The 18,428-nt window shown below is 41.3% G+C and overlaps 2 protein-coding genes across 4 annotated transcripts; both read left to right on the top strand.

The window, feature by feature from the left end:
• Positions 1-1,881: 1,881 nt before the first annotated feature.
• Positions 1,882-4,107, top strand: LOC147463557 (uncharacterized). Its single transcript, XM_086529229.1, has 5 exons — positions 1,882-1,919; positions 2,033-2,090; positions 2,169-2,234; positions 2,312-2,398; positions 3,844-4,107. Exons 1-5 carry the CDS (start codon positions 1,882-1,884, stop codon positions 4,105-4,107), a joined length of 513 nt encoding a protein of 170 aa, XP_086385355.1.
• Positions 4,108-15,010: 10,903 nt separating this feature from the next.
• On the top strand, positions 15,011-18,232 carry LOC147463556 (uncharacterized). Of its 3 annotated transcripts, XR_015190255.1 has the most exons (4): positions 15,022-15,167; positions 15,423-15,642; positions 15,744-16,139; positions 16,375-18,232. XR_015190255.1 is itself a non-coding variant. In XM_086529208.1 (3 exons), the coding sequence occupies exons 2-3, from the start codon at positions 15,501-15,503 to the stop codon at positions 16,025-16,027; spliced, it is 426 nt and encodes a 141-aa protein (XP_086385334.1). In that variant the 5' UTR covers positions 15,022-15,167; positions 15,423-15,500; the 3' UTR covers positions 16,028-16,146. The 3 variants fall into 3 exon arrangements, 1 of the variants encoding a protein (XP_086385334.1); XR_015190256.1 differs by lacking the exon at positions 16,375-18,232 and having other exon boundaries at positions 15,011-15,167; positions 15,582-15,642; positions 15,744-16,146; XM_086529208.1 differs by lacking the exon at positions 16,375-18,232 and having other exon boundaries at positions 15,744-16,146.
• Positions 18,233-18,428: the final 196 nt, after the last annotated feature.

Here is an 18,428-nt window from a genome sequence, read left to right as displayed (position 1 = left end):
TTCTTCGTCTACTCTTCGGTGACATGGGTGGGGCAAGAATAGGCAAGCATGACTCCACTAGAGAAGATCCAAGCCTGAGCAAAATCTTGGTTCGACTTGAACATGATTCGGATGGTCTTTTGTTTGATAATTATAGGGTGCCTACTTGATGGGAGCTCTCTATTGAGCACAATGGTCAATATTATTTGTATTTTGGGTTAGAGTATTATAGACAATGCATATCCTCACACAATGGGGTTGACGAACGAATAGTTCATCATGCAGCTGGAATGAGCATTGTACAACAACAAACTATGCCATACACTTGGGATTGTGTAAGACCAATCTCATCTTTAATGCATAAGTTCATACCTCTTCCGTTGATAGGTAACATACTAGTAGCATATGAGGTGAAGGATTTGATTCAAAGAAAGAGGCTTACAACTCTCGGAGAGGTCAGACATGCACCCCTTGGGTAGAGGTTGGTGATATCGTTCTGGCAACCAAAAGTGATGGTGAAGATGATCTTGTACACGCAGTTGTTCGAGAGATTGACCACCAGGGTAAAAAATGCAAATTAGCTTGGCTAGTACGCGATAGTTTTGATCATTGTACATGGAGGTTACAAATCCAGCAGTACGATGAGAGAGATTGTAACTCATGCAAAGTAGTGATACATGACTTTATTGTAGTTAGTAGGAGGTGCATGTCTTCAAGAAGTGGTGCACAATTAAATTTGCCAGTACAGTTTGCAGATGCACAAGTTACTTAGCCTTTCATGTATCTAACATTAAAGTAATTTAATCGATTGGAAAGAATATTTTGTTGTGGGTTTTAAGTTTTGTTCACACTTTATATGATTTAAGGTATAACTTGTGACATTATAGCTATTACATGGCTTCTCCATCTGAAACAATGTCTCTCAAAGAGACAATAGCAATGCTAGAGAAAAGGGTAAAAGAGCTAGAATCAAGTGGTGGAGAGTCCTCTAAGGTTGATCATAAGAATAGTATGGCAGCTGGAAGATTGTCTCAAAGGCATAGCAAGGCTATACAAGTTGGAAAGGAAGACACAGTTGAAAAACCAGTTCCAACATATGAGCAACTCTTTCGCTTCCCACTCAAGAAAAATGATAGAGATCCAGCACTCTTGTATGGAAAAGAGTTCCTTGCAAAGTATTACACTCACAGTGTACATGCAGTCCATGGCTCCAATCTGAGAACTGTTAGAGGTTGGATAAAAGCATTTGATTCCAAGCTTTGTGACCTACGGCACAATATAATCTAGAGGGGAAGGATGAACTTGTGAGCTTCATTCAAGAGCACCATGATGAAATTGAGGAGATGAAGTTCCATGGTGCAGAGTACCATTGGAAAGTGGAGGACATCTACACATTTTTCTTGCGTCATAGGCAAGCGAAGCAAAAGAATGAAAAGAAAAAATTAATCAACACTGGTCAATACCATAAATTTAATATCTGTAAGCCACATTATCATTAATTTTTCATAGTTTTTAGCTATAATAATAAGATTGATCATGTGAAGTTGTGCATTGTAGGGAACCGACTTAGTGAATACAAAGGTGGAAGACAAAGAAAAACAGCTTGTGGGAGTTTCTACATCTTTTTTTTGTTTTTTTTTATTAAAGTTATTTACAAATGTTATATAATTGCAGGTTGAGGAAAATCATTTACAACCTATCAATGAGGATGTGTATCATCCTCATATTGACTTTGAGAAAGTCCAGAACTATTCAGAGGAAATTTTCACTGGCATGCAAGTTGAAGCCCTTCTAGATGTATGTTTTCTCAACTTATACTATCTCAAATTATTTTGTACACTTTCTTTAATCTGGTTATTTACTATTAGGATGTAGAAGAAGAGGATGAGGCTTTAGCTTCAAATGGTTCTTTCTTGGCTCTTATTGAAGATGTCACAAAGGTATGTCTATGTTATTGTCATTTACAATAATTAAACTAGCTATATATTTAATGTGTTTTATTCTAAGAACATGCAAAGGTTGATCTCATTAAAGAACAAATGGATTTTGAGAGCTCTCATGAGGAAAATCAAGTAGATGTGAGCTCTAGAAAAAGTAAGCGTGCACCTAAGGTTTACTCACATCTTTTAACTTTTATATATATCATATCCTTGTATGCTTTGATCTTTAACTTAAATATTTTGATGCAGTGGAATCAAAAGATGATGGATATGATGCAGACTAAAAAGGCAAAAAAAGATTGCGCCAAGAAAAAGGTATTTGTTATCTATTGCCCAAATGTTCATAGTCTAGAGCTCTAACTGAACTTTTATGCTTTTTTCTATGCATACAGAGTGTACTGAAGAATGTTCTTAATGAGAGTGTTACTCTTCAAAACACAAAGGCCTTCAATGAACTCTCACATGGGTTGCATGAATATGTAAGGAGATTGACTTTAGTTGTACTCATCTTTTGGCATGGATTAATCTTTTTCTATTAACACTAGGTTGGTAACCTAACAAGACATAAAAGTGTCCTTTCAGGGTTTTGAAAAAAACCTCCAAAACCATAGTAGATCCACTCATTTTGTAAAATCCTTTCCTGAGTTATAGTTCAAGGCCTACTATACATGGAAAAAATAAGAAACTTGTAAAATTTCTCATCTTTTGGTCACACCAAGCCTCCAAAGTTGATGGACCAATACATTTTCATCAAAATAGTCATTTCTTACGTTTTGTTGCATAAAAAGAAGATTAGGGATTTTTGTAGGATTTGAGATAAATTCCCTTGTTAACTTCAATGGGTTGGTGATCAGAACATATGATTGCTTCTCACTCACTATTTTTTGTTTTGCCAAAAGAAATAAGTACAAAAGAGTTGAATTTTTACCATTCTGCAAACCTATCATCAAAGTTTCTATAGCCACGCTCAATACAAATAATATATGCATGTTTTCTTAGTTCCCTATTGTCCTTTAGGTTCATAAGGAGCCATGGAGCATGCCAAAAGAATAATACATCTCTTACCAAGAGGAATCTTGGGGACAAAGATGAAGTACTAAATACAACAAACATAAAAAAACTGGTTTCAACATTATGAGTTGTAGAATCCCATAGAAACTATTCAATATCTAGCCAAATTTGATCCTTATGACTAGATATGGTTACTACCTACAAAATGCATGTAGTTGTCACAAGAAACTAATAATATTGAAAAAGCTATACTTGATATACTAGAATGTTTCGTTTTCTTTTATAATTGAAAAAATCAACCATCGTTGTCTACTATGCAAAATAGGGTATTAGGTGCCCCAAAACTCAAGGAATATTAGCTTTATGTTACAATATGCGACATAGAAAATAAAAAATGCATTTGGATATCATGAAAGCCACCAAAAAAATCATAGAAGAGCTAAAATTGGCTAAAAAACAGGATTTGACAATTTTTGTAATTTGGTCATAACTTACAACTTTAACATTTATTTCTCCCTAGAAGCATCAGGACATGTTGAGGACTACTAAAGATAGTTCTCTAGCATTATAGACCTCACAAACATGAATAAACATGAATTCTAGAGTGGTATAGTTGCAAAAAGTTGAAAAAAGCCAAAAACAGGACCCGTTTTTTCACACAGTTTAGGTTGTGAAACGTTGTGCAAGGACAAGGTTAAAGATGGAATTGATATTCCAAAAAAATGTCAAGTTTTTTTCAGCTCATGAGACAACTTTCTAGACAGATAGCACCTCAAAATCCATTTTGAAACTCTTGACATAATTCAAGGAAAATGGTCACTTAACAGGACATAAAAGTGTCCGAGGACATAAAAGTGTCCCATTACCAACATAGTGTTAAGTAGTGACTTTTTACAATTGAACTTTTTTTTAGGATATGAACTTTGATAAAGACGACCAAGAGACGATTCTAATCAAGTTTTTAGAGGTTCCAACAGTTGATGCATTGTATATTACGCTAAAGTATAGTTTCAATCTAGCAAAGCGTAGTACGGATTTCATAGGAGATCGTCAAGAGCAAAGTGTGGATGGAATGCACTCATCATTTGTGGTGTACCTTTTGGCCACAAACAAAGTTAGAATTTTCAAATGTGACTCTTCTCCACTAAGTGTGGTTGATGTAATTGTGGTTGAGTGATGTTATGCTGATTTGTTTATTTTAATGTAACCTTGAGACCCAAAGAAAGTGTGAACATTCTAGCGTCAACGCTTTTCAATTATTAAATTTATGACTTAAATTGAATTCATCAAAAAGCTATTGTGAGTTACTCTTATATATTGTTCTTTTCTTATGAGCTAGTCTCTGCTCCAAATACTTAATGAGTTTGATGCAAAGATTTAATGTCTTTGATGCAAGATCTACGACACATTTGTGAGATTTGCTATTATAATATTATTATTTTAATTATAAAGTCAATAAATTTGTATATAATAAAAACGTTAAATTTATGTTATTCACTTATGTGACTCTTTTTGTCTCGCTACTGTATTAGGCTGCGTATATAAAACTAACGTGAATATTACTATATAGATTTTCTTCTGTTCCTATTACTAAGTAGTTTTTTCTTGTGCATATGTTGGTCAAACAGCTATAAAGTTTTCTTTTCATGAGTGTTGGCCAAAAAGCTCAATAGTTTTATTATGTGGGTCATTTTTACTGCGTATATATATAACACTACAAGAGGCTATTCATATTAGCGACGCTCACATAGCGACGCTCAAAAAAAAAATTCCCGGCGTCGCTATGAGCGTCTCAAATTTCTTTGTAAATTTGCGACGCTCATAGCGACGCCGACTGGGCTAAAAAATAACAGAGCGCGCCCAAAAACTCAGATCTCAGATCTGAGTTTTTCGGCGCCCTCAAGCAAAGAGCAGGTAATGCTCTCCCTCTCTCTCTCTCTCTCTCTCTTTTTCTTCTCCACACACACACACACACACACACGAGGAGAGGAAGGAGAGCCAGGTATGCTCCTTCCCTCTCCTCATTCTCATGTTCCCTTCCCCTCTTTCTCTCTCCCTCTCTCTCTCTCTCACACACACACATACACACACATAGTGTTTTTGAGAGAGAGAGAGAGAGAGAGAGAGAGAGAGAGAGAGAGAGAGAGAGAGAGAGAGAGAGAGAGAGAGAGAGAGAGAGAGAGTACAAACATAAACAAAAAGGCACACACACATACATAAACAAAGAATGCACACACACATTGAGAGAGGAAAAGAGAGAGAGAGAGAGCATGCATAAACAAAAAACGCACGCATTGAGAGAGGAAAAGAGAGAGAGAACATGCATAAACAAAAAACGCACACATTGAGAGAGGAAAAGAGAGAGAAAACATGCATACGATCCAAAAAAACGCACACACATTGAGAGAGAAAGAGAGAGAAACTAATTTAACGTCGTAGGAAACTAAGTAAAATTAAAAGACCTAAAGATCTAGCCGACGAGGAGTTGAACTCAAGACCTATTATTCAAGAGGGAAATGGCATAATCAATCTATCATACTTGGCATGGGTGATAGAAAGGTTATACCATTTATCTCTTTTTATTGGCACACACATCCACACACGCGCACACACACAAGAAGAAGAGAGTTATAACATCGTAGGAAACTATCCTAAAAGACGTTAAAGATTAGGTTAGATGTAGACTTACGTTAAATTAGATTTAGCTTTATTTAAGTTAAATTAGATTAGATTTAGGTTTATTTTTAATTAGATTTACGTTTATTTACGCTAGATTTAGATTTACGTTATATTAGATTAGATTTAGGTCTCCATAGACTGCGATGCCTGCATGAAGCGGGTGAAGAAAGCTCTCAATGGAATATAGGGTATTGCTGCCTTCACTGATCATGGTGGGCTCCGTCGATCCAAAAGTACTGGTGAAATGTCTTCAGAAGATAGGGAAGAAGGTGGATCTTCAGGGCGGCAAGAGTCACTACATCCCCGACACAATGACCATCTAGACAACCTCTAGTCATTCAACAGCAACTTCAAAGTTAGTAACAAGAGCAAGAACGGTCTAAAGGGCCAATTGCTGTCGTCAGATGTGGATGGGGATGAGGCAGCGTCACCACCGGAAGTTAACTCTCACATCTTTAGTGATGAGAATGCCAACTCTTGCCGAGTTATGTGAAAAATTATGTGTTAAATCAGTTTTAAGGTTCTTATAATCTCTGTTAGTTTAGTTCTTTGTTTTTAATATAACATAATTTATGTTAGATTTAGATTTATGTTATATTAGATTAGACTTAGGTTTATTTAGGTTTACCCACACACACACACACACACACACACACACACACAAGAAGAAGAGAGTTTTAACGTCGTAGGAAACTATCCCAAAAGCCGTTAAAGATTAGGTTAGATGTAGACTTACGTTAAATTAGATTTAGGTTTATTTTTAGTTAGATTTACGTTGATTTAGATTTACGCTTATTTACGTTAGATCGAGTCCACGCAAGAATTACTTACGGTTTAGGGTTTAGAGTTAGACGAACAGTGAAAAGATCTACTGTGAAAAGATGTTAAGATGCTGTGAAGTGCTACAGCTAGAGAAGAGGCAAAGGGGTTTTGTCCACTACATGCAGTATCATGTAGACGTGGGTCTGTAGATTTCTTGTACCCACAAATATAGGTATTGACCAATAAAGACGAGATTATAACCCGGTGGTTCTGATCTCCGTGCACCTCTAAACCGAGGTGTGCGGGGATTGGACATGACTAGAGAATGTGAGGTAAAGAGAGAGAGAGAGAGAGAGAGAGAGAGAGAGAGATAAGACGAAGAATGCCAATAGAATATTAAATTTGTTGTCCAGCTAGGTTATAAGATTTTTATCCTCATTATGAGTAGTGACGAGGATGTGGGACCGTCCAACCGAAACACCTATCTCTCAACGAGGGTCTTATGTCCTTGTAATCAATGCAAGCATGCTGTGCGACGGACAAGACGTGTTTCTTTGCAGCACGTTCGCGAATTTGGCGAGTTCGATCCATCTATTATAGATCGAGTTGTTGCCAATTATAACTCGTCGGACTCTGACGCTGGCCAACAAGCAGCAATCTTGCAACCCAATAGACGTGTTCGCAGGCGCTTTGGTCAAGCAGCATATGTGAGGCCACAAGATGTAGCCTCTCACAGCTCGGGGGATGATCATGCAGAGCACATTCCCAACGAGGCAATGTTTGAGCCCGAGATTGATGAAATGATCGAGACGATCATGGATGCAGAAAGGCTTATCTATGATGATATGAAAAGTGAAGCCGATACGCCATTGTATAATGGAGCACGTATGTCTAGATTGAAAGCACTCCTGGTTCTTCTCAACATGCACGCAAAGTTTGGATGGAGTGACACTAGCGTCACAGCGCTTTTCAGGTGATCTTTTACAATGAGTTTACTTTAATAAAACTCTAAATGTATAATGATCTGATAGATTTTTACACGACTGTATCGTATTTTTATGTTGTGTAGATTGCTTAAAGAGCACATACTACTAGCTGACAATGTGATGCCAGATTCCCGAGATGAAGCAAGAAAGATTTTGCGAAACTTGGGGATGGATTACAATTCTATCCACGCTTGTCCTAATGACTGCATTCTTTTCAGAGGGGAATACATAGACATGGAGAAGTGTCCGAAATTTGATTCCGAAAGATATCGAGTAGATCTCCACGGGACAAAAATTCCACAAAAGGTTTTGCGACATTTTCCTCTGCTTCCTCGCATCAAGCATTTCTTCGAATGTAAGTCCATGGCCGCCCTAGCATCATGGCATGAGGAGAATAAATCTTCGGATGGTGTGCTACGAATTCCTGCAGATTGCGCAGCCTGGAAACATATAGATGAAACATGGTTGGATTTTGCCAGGGAAGCTCGAAATTTGCGCTTAGGCCTGGCTATGGATGGCGTAAATCCATTTGGTCAAAGATCAACATCTTACAGTGTATGGCCCGTTGTCATCGTCAACTACAACATTCCCCCGTGGTTGACTACGAAGAAGGGGCACCTATGGCTAAGCTTGATTGTGCCAGGGCGATATAAAGTGGGGAATATGGATGTGTATCTTCGTCCACTATTGGAAGAGCTACAACAATTGTGGATTGGCATAGAGGTGGTGGACCATGCATTCTAATGTGGACCATGCATGACTATCCCGGGCTAACAGAATGCTCAGGTGATCTATTGACACTCCTCACTCAGACACTGTAAATCTTTTTTTTTCCCATAGTTGATCTATTATCATGTGTATACATGCAGGGCTTCAAACAAGCGGATACAGAGCATGTGTCACATGTGGACCTAGACTGAATGCACGTAGGGCGCCCTCACTGAAGAAGCAAATCTACGAAGGTCATCAAGCGTATCTTCCAGAGAATCATGTGTTACGCGACGGCTTTTTGGGAAGAGAGCCACCAAGGATGTCTGCACAAGCATGGTTAGAGCAGAAGGAGATGTGAGATGACGGATTGCCTCCAGGGATGAAGAGACTATCTCTATGGTACGAGTTACCATACTGGCCCCCACTCATGATCAATCACTTGCTCGATCCAATGCACATATTCAAGAATGTGGGTAATCTATTATGGGACCATCTGACCGGCAAGAAAGATACTTTGGGAGCTAGAGTTGACCTTAGAAATGTGGATCGTATGGAGCAATATTGGCCGCAAACAGCGTCTGATGGATCGATAAAACTCCCTAAAGCACCATGGATTTTCATAGGAGCCCAAGAACGCAAAGTAAAAGAGACCATTCGATCTTTGCGGACCCCCACTGGCGTAATGCACTCGCTCCGAACGTGTTTTACTAAAGAAGGAAAGCTTACCGGTTTGAAGTCACACGATTGGCATAAAATGTGTCAGGTACGTTCATAGTGGACTTTAATATCATTGCATAAAATGTGGACTTTAATATCATTGCTAACCATTCAGGTGTATCTTCTTGTTCACATAGTTGATGAGGTAGAAATAGCTGGCACAGTTCATTCCAGATGGATATTCTTCTTAGAACGTTTCATGAAAACGCTTAAGGGATATGTGCGTCAAAAGGCACGTCCGGAGGGTAGCATGTCAGAAGGTTGGTTGGTATCAGAGTCCCTAGTGTACATTGGAGGGTGGCTAGACGGATTTGATAAAGCCCGGGACACGCTATGGTGAACCATAGATGATGAGCGCATATCTGGGATTGTCATGTGCAATCTCGGTGTTGAGAAGAAGATGACGGAAGATCTAGAGGCTAAAATCAACCGATTTTGCATGCTTCACAATCCAGTGATGCAAAATTGAATTTCACAATATGAGGATGCAAAGCAAGAGTGACAAAGGGCACGAATCGAGTGGAGACGGGGAAGACGACCACCGATGCACTATCCGACGGTTCTGGAGAGCCTACCAACCTTCATGAGCTTAAGATGGTTGCACAACCAATTGAAAAGCGCACAACAATGCGGTGACGAAGTGACTGAGGAATTAGAGTGGGAGTACTCTCGGGGTTGCGCGACCAAGGTAAGTTTGCAATGTACGACTAACAAGTGACTTTATTTATAAACGTTTGAATGGCCACTCATAATCTTTTTTCGTTGTAGTATAAGTCATACACAGCAGCATGGTGTAAGGTTGACATTTTAGGGTGGAACGAATCGACAAAAAGCGTTTTACTCAAGATTGTGGAATCATGGAAAAATTTGAACAGTCTAGTCGACGACGTTCCTCTGATGCAGATCCTGTGGTGGCGGAACTCACTTACTTCGGCACGCTGCAAGAGATTTTGAGGATCGATTACTGAGGATTTTTTGTCGACTTGTTCGACATGCAATGGTTCAAGATAATCATGGAGGGTCGCAACGCTACTGTGCGTAGAGGAGAGTCTGGTTTTCTTGAGGTGGATTCTACTAAGAAATGGACTGACCTAAGAGACACTTTCGTACTACCCGAGCATTGTGAACAAGTAATTATGTAAATAGTTAACATCCCCCTTTTACAAGTTATGTGCTTGAAAGCTCTCATGTAAGTTATGTGGCTCTGGCAGGTAATATTTCATCCTACAAAGTCTACATCAAATTGGTGGTACGTCATAGAGGTAGCCCCTCGTAGTGCAAGGGCGTATGAAGGCTACCATGTGCCAATCACAACGGCATCAATGGAGGAGATCAGAGAAGATGCTCAATCAGAAGCCGTTGCGGTGGTGCCAGACGAGCATACTGATGCTACTACTTTATATGGGGTGCATGCAGAGGAGCTACAAAATGAAACAGAGGATATTTGTTTAAACGGAGAGCTCTATATAGATATAGGAAGTTATGCTGAGTTATGCGAGGATGAGAGAGAGATCTCTTAAAGCCACAAATATTGTATTTGAACAATTTTGCTCCGTGTTGTAAAAGCTCTGGCTCTCTAAGTCACATCTTTTGATTGAAAATTCTGAGTTTTCGACTTGCCTCTTCTATCACTCAATTCCTTGCGTCATTGTATTTATATGCGTCATTACGTCATTGTATTTAGTGGTCTTTGCGTCATTGTCTACTCTATTCATTCAATATTAAGTTTAAATATTTGTGTGTTTAATGCAGGTATGGATGATGAGGAGTTTCTTTCTTCTTTGTCACCGCAGCAGAGACAGTGGTACGTGGAGCGTCATCGCTCTGGCGCATCATCGCGCGTTCCTACTCCATCTTCATCTCCCTCTCTTTCGGAGCATTCGGCGCGCTCCGAAGCTTCGGCGTCGATGAGACGAGCTTCACACTCGTCTAGACACCGACGCTCCATTGGTGGCAGTGGCGGTTGTTGTGGGGATTCCGCCGCTGATGCCTCCACACCGCCTCGTGTTCGACGAGGCTCTTTACCCTCCCCTTCTTTGCCCGCCCCCACACCAGCCACAGCATCGCCATCTACGCCAGGTTTTGCGCGGCTGACTATTCCTAGCAGCTACACACCTCTACCTACTCCGCCAGGAGCCACCCCACTCGACACTCCTCGCTTCGGGGCCCAGACGCCGATGGAGAGACCTGAGGTCCGTACCCCCATCGACACGCCGCTAGAGACCCCTGCCGGGCCACCCAGGTTCACGCGTCACCGGCCAGAGGGCTTGCCTTACTCCGTCGACTTCAGCGGCGGCATCATCATGGATGATGACGTCAAGAAGGTGATCTCGCGCATGCGTGGTCTTTGCTCTCAGCTGTTTAGACACTACATACTAAACAAATGGAGTGAAGTACCAAGTGATTTAAAAAACAGAGTCATCAGCATACTTCATGATGAGTTTCCCGTTCCAACACGGGATCAACGCTTCAATGAAGATCTGATGAAGATTCGAATGCGCGAATACTGCAAACATAAGCGTTCCGAAGTGCAAAAAGCAATCAAGCATGGGTGGAACAGGCCAGATTGGCTGGCCAAAGAAGATTGGAAGAATGCGAAGAAAGCAGCGCGCGAGAATCCCGACAAGTGGAAGCAACAAAAGGATGCAGCCAGAGCGCGAGTAGAGGCAGGGAGCTCACACCACTTGGGGAGCGGTGGATGGGCATCATTTGAGGCCGATTTTGTAAGTGTTTTCGCATTGCTCTTTATGTTTGATAGTTTAGGGTTTATGAGTTTTTTAATTCTAACATAATGAAATCTTTGTATGTTTTGACAGTGGTCGATGACACGACGTGATCCCACACCGTACGAGCGCGAGTACGCAGGCAGGAAGGGCTTAAACGCCCTGATGGACATTCTTAGTTCTCGCGGCGGCATGGTTAGTATTAGGGTTTACTCTTTTCTATTTTTTGTATTGTTTTATAAATGTCGTTATATGTTTATACTTACTGAAAGCTGTCTTATTGTCTTTTTTTGCAGAATCCGACAGATATGCCGCTTGGACGCGATGAGACGTCTGACTAGATGACGTCAGTTTAGCCGTAGCTAGATAGCATTAGTTTAGGGTTTCTCATAGCTTATGTATCATGAGACGGATTTTATACGTCTTTTTGAACCATGTATATTATTACATTTGTCACCGCAGTTCCTTTTGCCAATCAATTCTTTATGCCTATGATGTTGTACAATTGTCATTATTACATTTGCCAATCAATTCATTTTGCCTATGATGTGTACAATTGTCAATTTTGCAAACAATGCGTCTTGTGGGTGACTATTTTGGGTCTATTATCTACTCTTGCACTTTTTTTAAAAAGTGAATCAAGTACAATATGGTTGATGGGTGGCAGGGCATTCAATGCCCTGTCACCAAAAAAAAATTCTCTCGGGCGTCGCTATAACCGTCGCTATTTATGGCTCTGTAGCGTCGCTATAGTTTTCTGTGTAAACGTCGCTATAATCGTCGCTATGACCATCGCTATGACCGTCGCTGTATAGAGACGCATATAGCGACGCTCGTAGCGACGGTTTTAGCGACGCCGGGGGTTATAAAAACCCAATGTATTTCCGTCGCTAACAGCGTCACAAGAGCACACAACCTCTTGTAGTGTAATAAAAGGTTCCGTTTTTACTAGTTTGGACTTCTACTGCATATGCTCAAGTTTTATCTAGGAAAGTCTTTTTTTTTGGCTATGTAGGAATTGAATTAAAGTTCCTTGTGATATTCTCATGATTTTTACGTTCTCCCTAGCAAACATTTTCCTATCACACATGGTGTAATTGGTTTGTCAAATCTAAAGGATGTCTTCACTTTGAAATTAAGCACTTAATTCCTCCGAGAAAACGCCCTGTTCCCTTTATCTCCTATCAAGAAGGCCCAAAATTTGTCCACGTCCAACAAACACGTGTCAATGTAGACACACACGCACGACCTACATAGACTACTTGGTCACCTTCTTGAATTGTTCCAAAACAGAGAAAAAAGCGACACAGAGCAACCCTCCTATTTTTGATACTAATATTCTTGTGCAACAAATTCAACACCGTCAGAATATTGCCCTCACAAAGATCCTTCCCAACTTTCAATGTTAAGATCAACCGGGTATAAGACATGCTGAAAAAGGGAGTTATTATGGGCCCATCTCTCTCCCCCTCTATCTTCCTCTTCACTACACATGAAATTTGTCTCATCTCTCTCTCTCTGTCTCTCTCTCTCTCTCTCTCTCTCTCGTTTGTGTGTGTGTGTGTGTGTGTGTGTGTGTGTGTGTGTGTGTGTGTGTGTGTGTGAGAGAGAGAGAGAGAGAGAGAGAGAGAGAGAGAGAAAGAGAGAGAAAACAAGTGTGTGTGTTTGTGTGAGTGAGTGTGAGAGAGAGAGAGAGAAAGAGAGAGAGACAGAGGTATGTCATGGCCATGGTGCAACAAGAACCTCTGTGGAGTGTGCAAGAAGAAAGACTCCATCGTGCAGTGTAGCTGTCTCATGCATGCTGCAAATATATCCTCGCAAGAATTTTCTTGATTATTTGTTATTGTACTTGAAGATAGATTTTGAACTCTTTTTGTTTTGTAAATTTGTTATAAAAGGAGCTATTTTGTGGCTATTGAAAACAACTCCCACCCCTAAAAGTGTACCACCCACTCATGTTTCCACCCAGATGTGGAAACCCTTATACCACTGCTTCAAAAAGCGAAACGGCATCACTTGCAAGGACAACCCGTGGCTTCTTTTGGATGTGTGGTGTGCTCCACAATGGTTAAACTTCAAGGCACACTCAGGAGGCATTATTAGATACTGGTAGGACCATTTCTTCTATTAGCTAGTACTTAGTTTTCACATTAGGTTTAAGCACAAATACCACAAACCCTGTTGCAGTTTTCCTTGGAGATAACAGTTAAGGGTATCACTATCACACAATGGCTACTTGCACTTTTCTTTTTATAATACATATTCTCATGATTTTTACGTTCTCCCTCGCAAACGTCTTCCTATTATGGGCCTCTGAGCCCCATCTTGTTTGTAAGAACGATGGCATGTATCGTCGTTGGATGGATTTTAGGAGGCTCAATACGATCACTACCCATGACCTTTACCCCTCGCCTCAAGTAGACAACCTTCTAGATGAATTACGCAAGTCACTCTCCTTTCCTTCCCTAGATCGTTCTGGCCTCTACAGATTGGCAAGCCCCCCTTACACTATAATCATGCCCATAAGATCGCTTTTAGAGCCCCAATCGGCTCGACGAGATCACTAAGGATTTAGCCAACATCTTTCAAAGATCACCAAACACCCATTTTCTATGGCCTTATTCAAGATCGTGTTGTTAATTTGGCCTACCTTGATGACACATGGATGCATATGCATACATGGCATCCAAACCTATCAGTTCTTTGTGAAGTCCTTAAGTGCATTCAGATATACAAGGTACGACTTCAACTCAAGAACTGTAACTTTGAGGTACTACTAATTAAGCTCATATTTATGGGCTTTGTCATCTCTGTGTAGACATCATTGAGATGGACCCATCCAAACTTCTCGCCATTCGAAATTACTCCCCTTCCTCAAACACGAGGAACCTTCAGAGATTTCTTGGCTGGACCAATTTCTTTATGTGGTTCCTACCACAAGTGACATCTATTACTTTCCCTCTTTGTCAGCTCCTCAAAAAGGGCGTGGAGTTACAATGAACAAGTGCATGCCAGGACAGTTTGAGCAAGGCCAAAAAACTAAGGTGGTGATTACAGGAGGCTCAATTATCAGCTATTTGAGCAAATAACTGAGTCCCCCCATTGTGGTCACACGTAGATTATTGAGCCCGGTCTGCCCTACTAAGCTTACACTTGTGTAACTACAAGCCAAAATCGGCAAAGTTGTTGCGCAAGGGAACTCCTTAATGACGCAATGATTGCATGATTCTGTGGCATATGTGTCTCGCCTCTACCTTGGCCGCCAACTTGCGATAGATAGTGCAAAGCTTGCTAATATTCAAGCCTGCAACGCTAGGCACGTACCTTCTAAAATCACCGAATAGTGTGGCCACATAACCTCTAGGTGGTAGTGAAAGCTCTCCACTGAAAAAGCGTGTGACCATTGAGTCACTTGGTGGCCTCCTTTTATTTTGAAATGGAGCTCGTTATGCACAATTACAGATTACTCATAGCTTGATAGCTAAGTCTCACATGAGCGGGGGAGTGTGCCCTTAAATCCGTTATAAATAAGTCATTTACGACGTCGCCGTCTCCCGCCCAATACTCTCTCTTTCACGCTCCCTCTCTCTCTAGTCTCTCTCGAGCCTTGAAGCCTCAGCTATGGCTACCAGCTGCTTTCTCCAGCGCGCTCCGGCCTGGTAAAAGTCTTCTCTCTCTCTCTCTCTCTCTCTCTCTCTCTCTCACACACACACACACACACACACACACACACAACAGTAGCAGAAGGGCCACCAGCAATGCTGGAGCCTCTAGCCTTCATCTATGGCTAGAGGCTGCATGCAGAAAGCTGCGTTTCTGTGGCCCATGATGACCATGACAAACATTGACTAACCACAGAGCTAGTCCTCATTAGCGTTGCTGATAATATTGTCCTTTCTTCCTGATGGCCACAGTAACGACGTAGGTGCTGGAACATAAAAGATGCATGGGGATGTTAACGGCTCCTCAGAAATTAGGAGGATGCCGTGACGATGCGCCCCATGCACATTCCATCGTTTCATCTTTGTCTGTCTATCTCAGCGTTTCATGCTCCTGTTGGCTGTCTGTCTCAGAGTGTAATCTTTGTAAGCGTTTCATGCTCCTGTTGGCTGTATGTCTCAGCGTGTAACCTTTGTAAGCGCTCTCTCTCTCTCTCTTTCACACAGGATTTTGTTGTATATAATTTGATACGACAAAAATGGCACGCACTCACTGCATTACCACTTTCGCTACAGATCAGCGGACCTTGGAATTCTTCTCAATGCAAGCAGTTCACAAGAAGAACGCCGCTTCCTTCTCTTCGGAATATTGTTGCTCAGCATTTGCGGTTGCAGTTAAAGCTGCCAGAGATGCAGGAACAGTAAATGCAGGAGTCGGTGCCAAGGCCTGTGGCGCAAGCAGGCGTAGCAATCCTTGGCATTGTGGGGTCCTTGTATGTGCTGCAGTCCTAATTGTTCTCAATTGCTTTGTTTTATACTGCCTATTGGTGGTGTTGGCTACTGTCTCTTCTATTCTTTGAACAAAGATGATGATGACCGTGGAGGTGGGAATTCCTCCAATGGCAGCGATCCAGATTTGACACTGGAGGAGGCCAGGAGAATAACTGCCTTTTTGTTTGACACAGATTTGAGGTGTTTCTTATACGTACATTGCTCTCATATTGTTTTGGAGGTTTTTTATGATTTATCAATGACTAGAGTCTGCGTTATGTTGCACAAAATGGAAAAAGCAAGACAAAAACTGTTCTAACAATATCTTGTGTAGTTACTCAGGGTTAGCGGGGGGAGAGAGAGAGAGAGAGAGAGAGAGAGAGAGAGAGAGAGAGAGAGAGAGAGAGAGAGAGTTCTTCTTGCTCCTCTATGACAGAGCTGGTAGACAGAGAAGATTAGAAATCCGGAGACCTGAGAGCTCTGAAATGCAGGCTGCCTTTGTGCTACGGCTAGTAGTGGCCTTCCACAAGTTTGTCAATGTCAACACACTCAAAGAATTTCGGAAACTAATTGATAAAGCAGGAACATAAGTGCGTCTGAAACCTTAGCTACCTTTATCTCAAAGAACTGTCTCTATGGTGGAGAAATGAGCCCTAACTGCAGTTTAGATTGATGACAATACAAAATCACACTAAATGCACCTGCTTTCCAGACTTTCCAAATCCAAAAGTGAATAAGATTAATGGATGATCCATGATAAAAATGTAAAGCCTCATCTCTAGTCAACTGATTCTCGAGTACAACCTTGTAATCTGCAACAATTACTTAGGGAGCAACCACCTTGCCTGACACCAAACAGGAACCATAGAGGAAAAATCATGAATCAGAATAGAAGAAGCCAACCACCCTGCTGAAGATCGAAATGTTACAATAGGTCATCTCCCTCCTTGCATAATACTTCTTCCATGGGTATTTGCACCTGGTATGGCGAAACAGGCATCATCATCATCCTCTCTCTAAAGCATGATCCTCTGATTACATGGCACATGAGTAGCTCAAATTACACCGTCTCATTGACGAGTGTCAGGCAAAAGAGGCATCTGAGAGTCCGTGGCCATCATTTTCATCATTGCAGTCTCATGCCTTGCTGGGCTCCCACAAGTGGGAATGGCATTCACAAGACAATTGTCCCCTCCGACCCTCTCTCTCTCTCTCTGTCTCTCGGGATAGTTTCATCCTCTTCTTCTTCTTCTTGCCTCTCTAATACACACAGATAATCATGGCCGGTTTCTGCGCATTGCGCAGGTGCATGCTACAAAGAATTGGGGCTGCCAAGGTGAGCAGGGCGGGGGTCTGCAGTCGAGAGGGATGGCTCGCTCGCACCTCAAATTTGTTTTCAATACAGACCCGCGTAGCATGCACTTGGAAGGATGTGCACTCCCCAAAGAGAGAGAGGCTGCAGTCGCTAGCTCAACCGCTCATGCATGGAGGGGAGTAGCAGCTAGCTCGTAGCTATCGGCAAGATGCATTGGATAAAGGGACTCTCAAAGGAATTAAAATACCTGGGGCAGACAAGGACCTTTGTTTGCAGCAGTTTGCAGATGATACAAATGGAATTATGGCTAGGGATGTTCAGACTTTCACCACATTTTGGAAGTGTCTAGGAGTCTTTTGTCAAGCCAGTGGAGTGGCTTAGTCATAAATCACTCCAAGAAAGGGTATAAAATCTCCTCTGGCACTGCTCCTAACATCATTCTTAATGCACGATGTAAGCACATTCCAGATGGATAAATTTTTAGACCCCAATGGGATTCAAAGTGACTCTTACTCAAAGATGGGATTGGGTACTCTCCAGATTCAGGAATGAAATCTCCAAATGGAATAATTACAATTCTTCTATTGCTTCAAGAACATTTGTTCTAAACCACTTTATACTGTCCAGCCTAATATACTTCCTATCATGTTGGACCCCTGCCAAGTACCAGCTTCAGAAAGCCTTCTCAATGGCAAGGAACTTTTTATGGGGAGGAAACCAACACCTCCACAAAATTCCTAAAGTAGCATGGTCTATCTGTTGCTTACCAAAATTATAAGGAGGACTGGGGATCCTCGACCTGGATTCAATCTCCACCAAAATGGTTGCAAAATGGCTATTGAGGGCAGCAGATTCCAATGATTACTAGGCTCTTGTCATCAAAATAAATTCCATCGTTTCATCTCTGTCTGTGTGTCTCAATGTTTCATGCTCCTGTTCGCTGTTTGTCTCAGCGTGTAATCTTTGGAAGTGTTTCATGCTCCTTTTGGTTGTTTGTATCAACGTGTAATCTTTGTAATCTCTCTCTCTCTCTCTCTCTCTCTCTCTCTCTCTCTCTCTCTCTCTCTCTCTCTCTCTATCTATCTACTCTACGTTGAAAGCCATGGACATCCGTAATGAGCTCGTAGATAGATAGATAGATAGATAGATAGATAGATAGATAGAGAGAGAGAGAG

The sequence above is a fragment of the Adiantum capillus-veneris genome, chromosome 2 (assembly GCF_014529385.1).
Source record: "Adiantum capillus-veneris isolate H3 chromosome 2, ASM1452938v2, whole genome shotgun sequence".
Lineage (NCBI taxonomy): Eukaryota > Viridiplantae > Streptophyta > Polypodiopsida > Polypodiales > Pteridaceae > Adiantum > Adiantum capillus-veneris.
The sequence above is the reverse complement of the archived record's forward strand: the minus strand, read 5'-3'. Positions and strand labels throughout refer to the sequence as shown.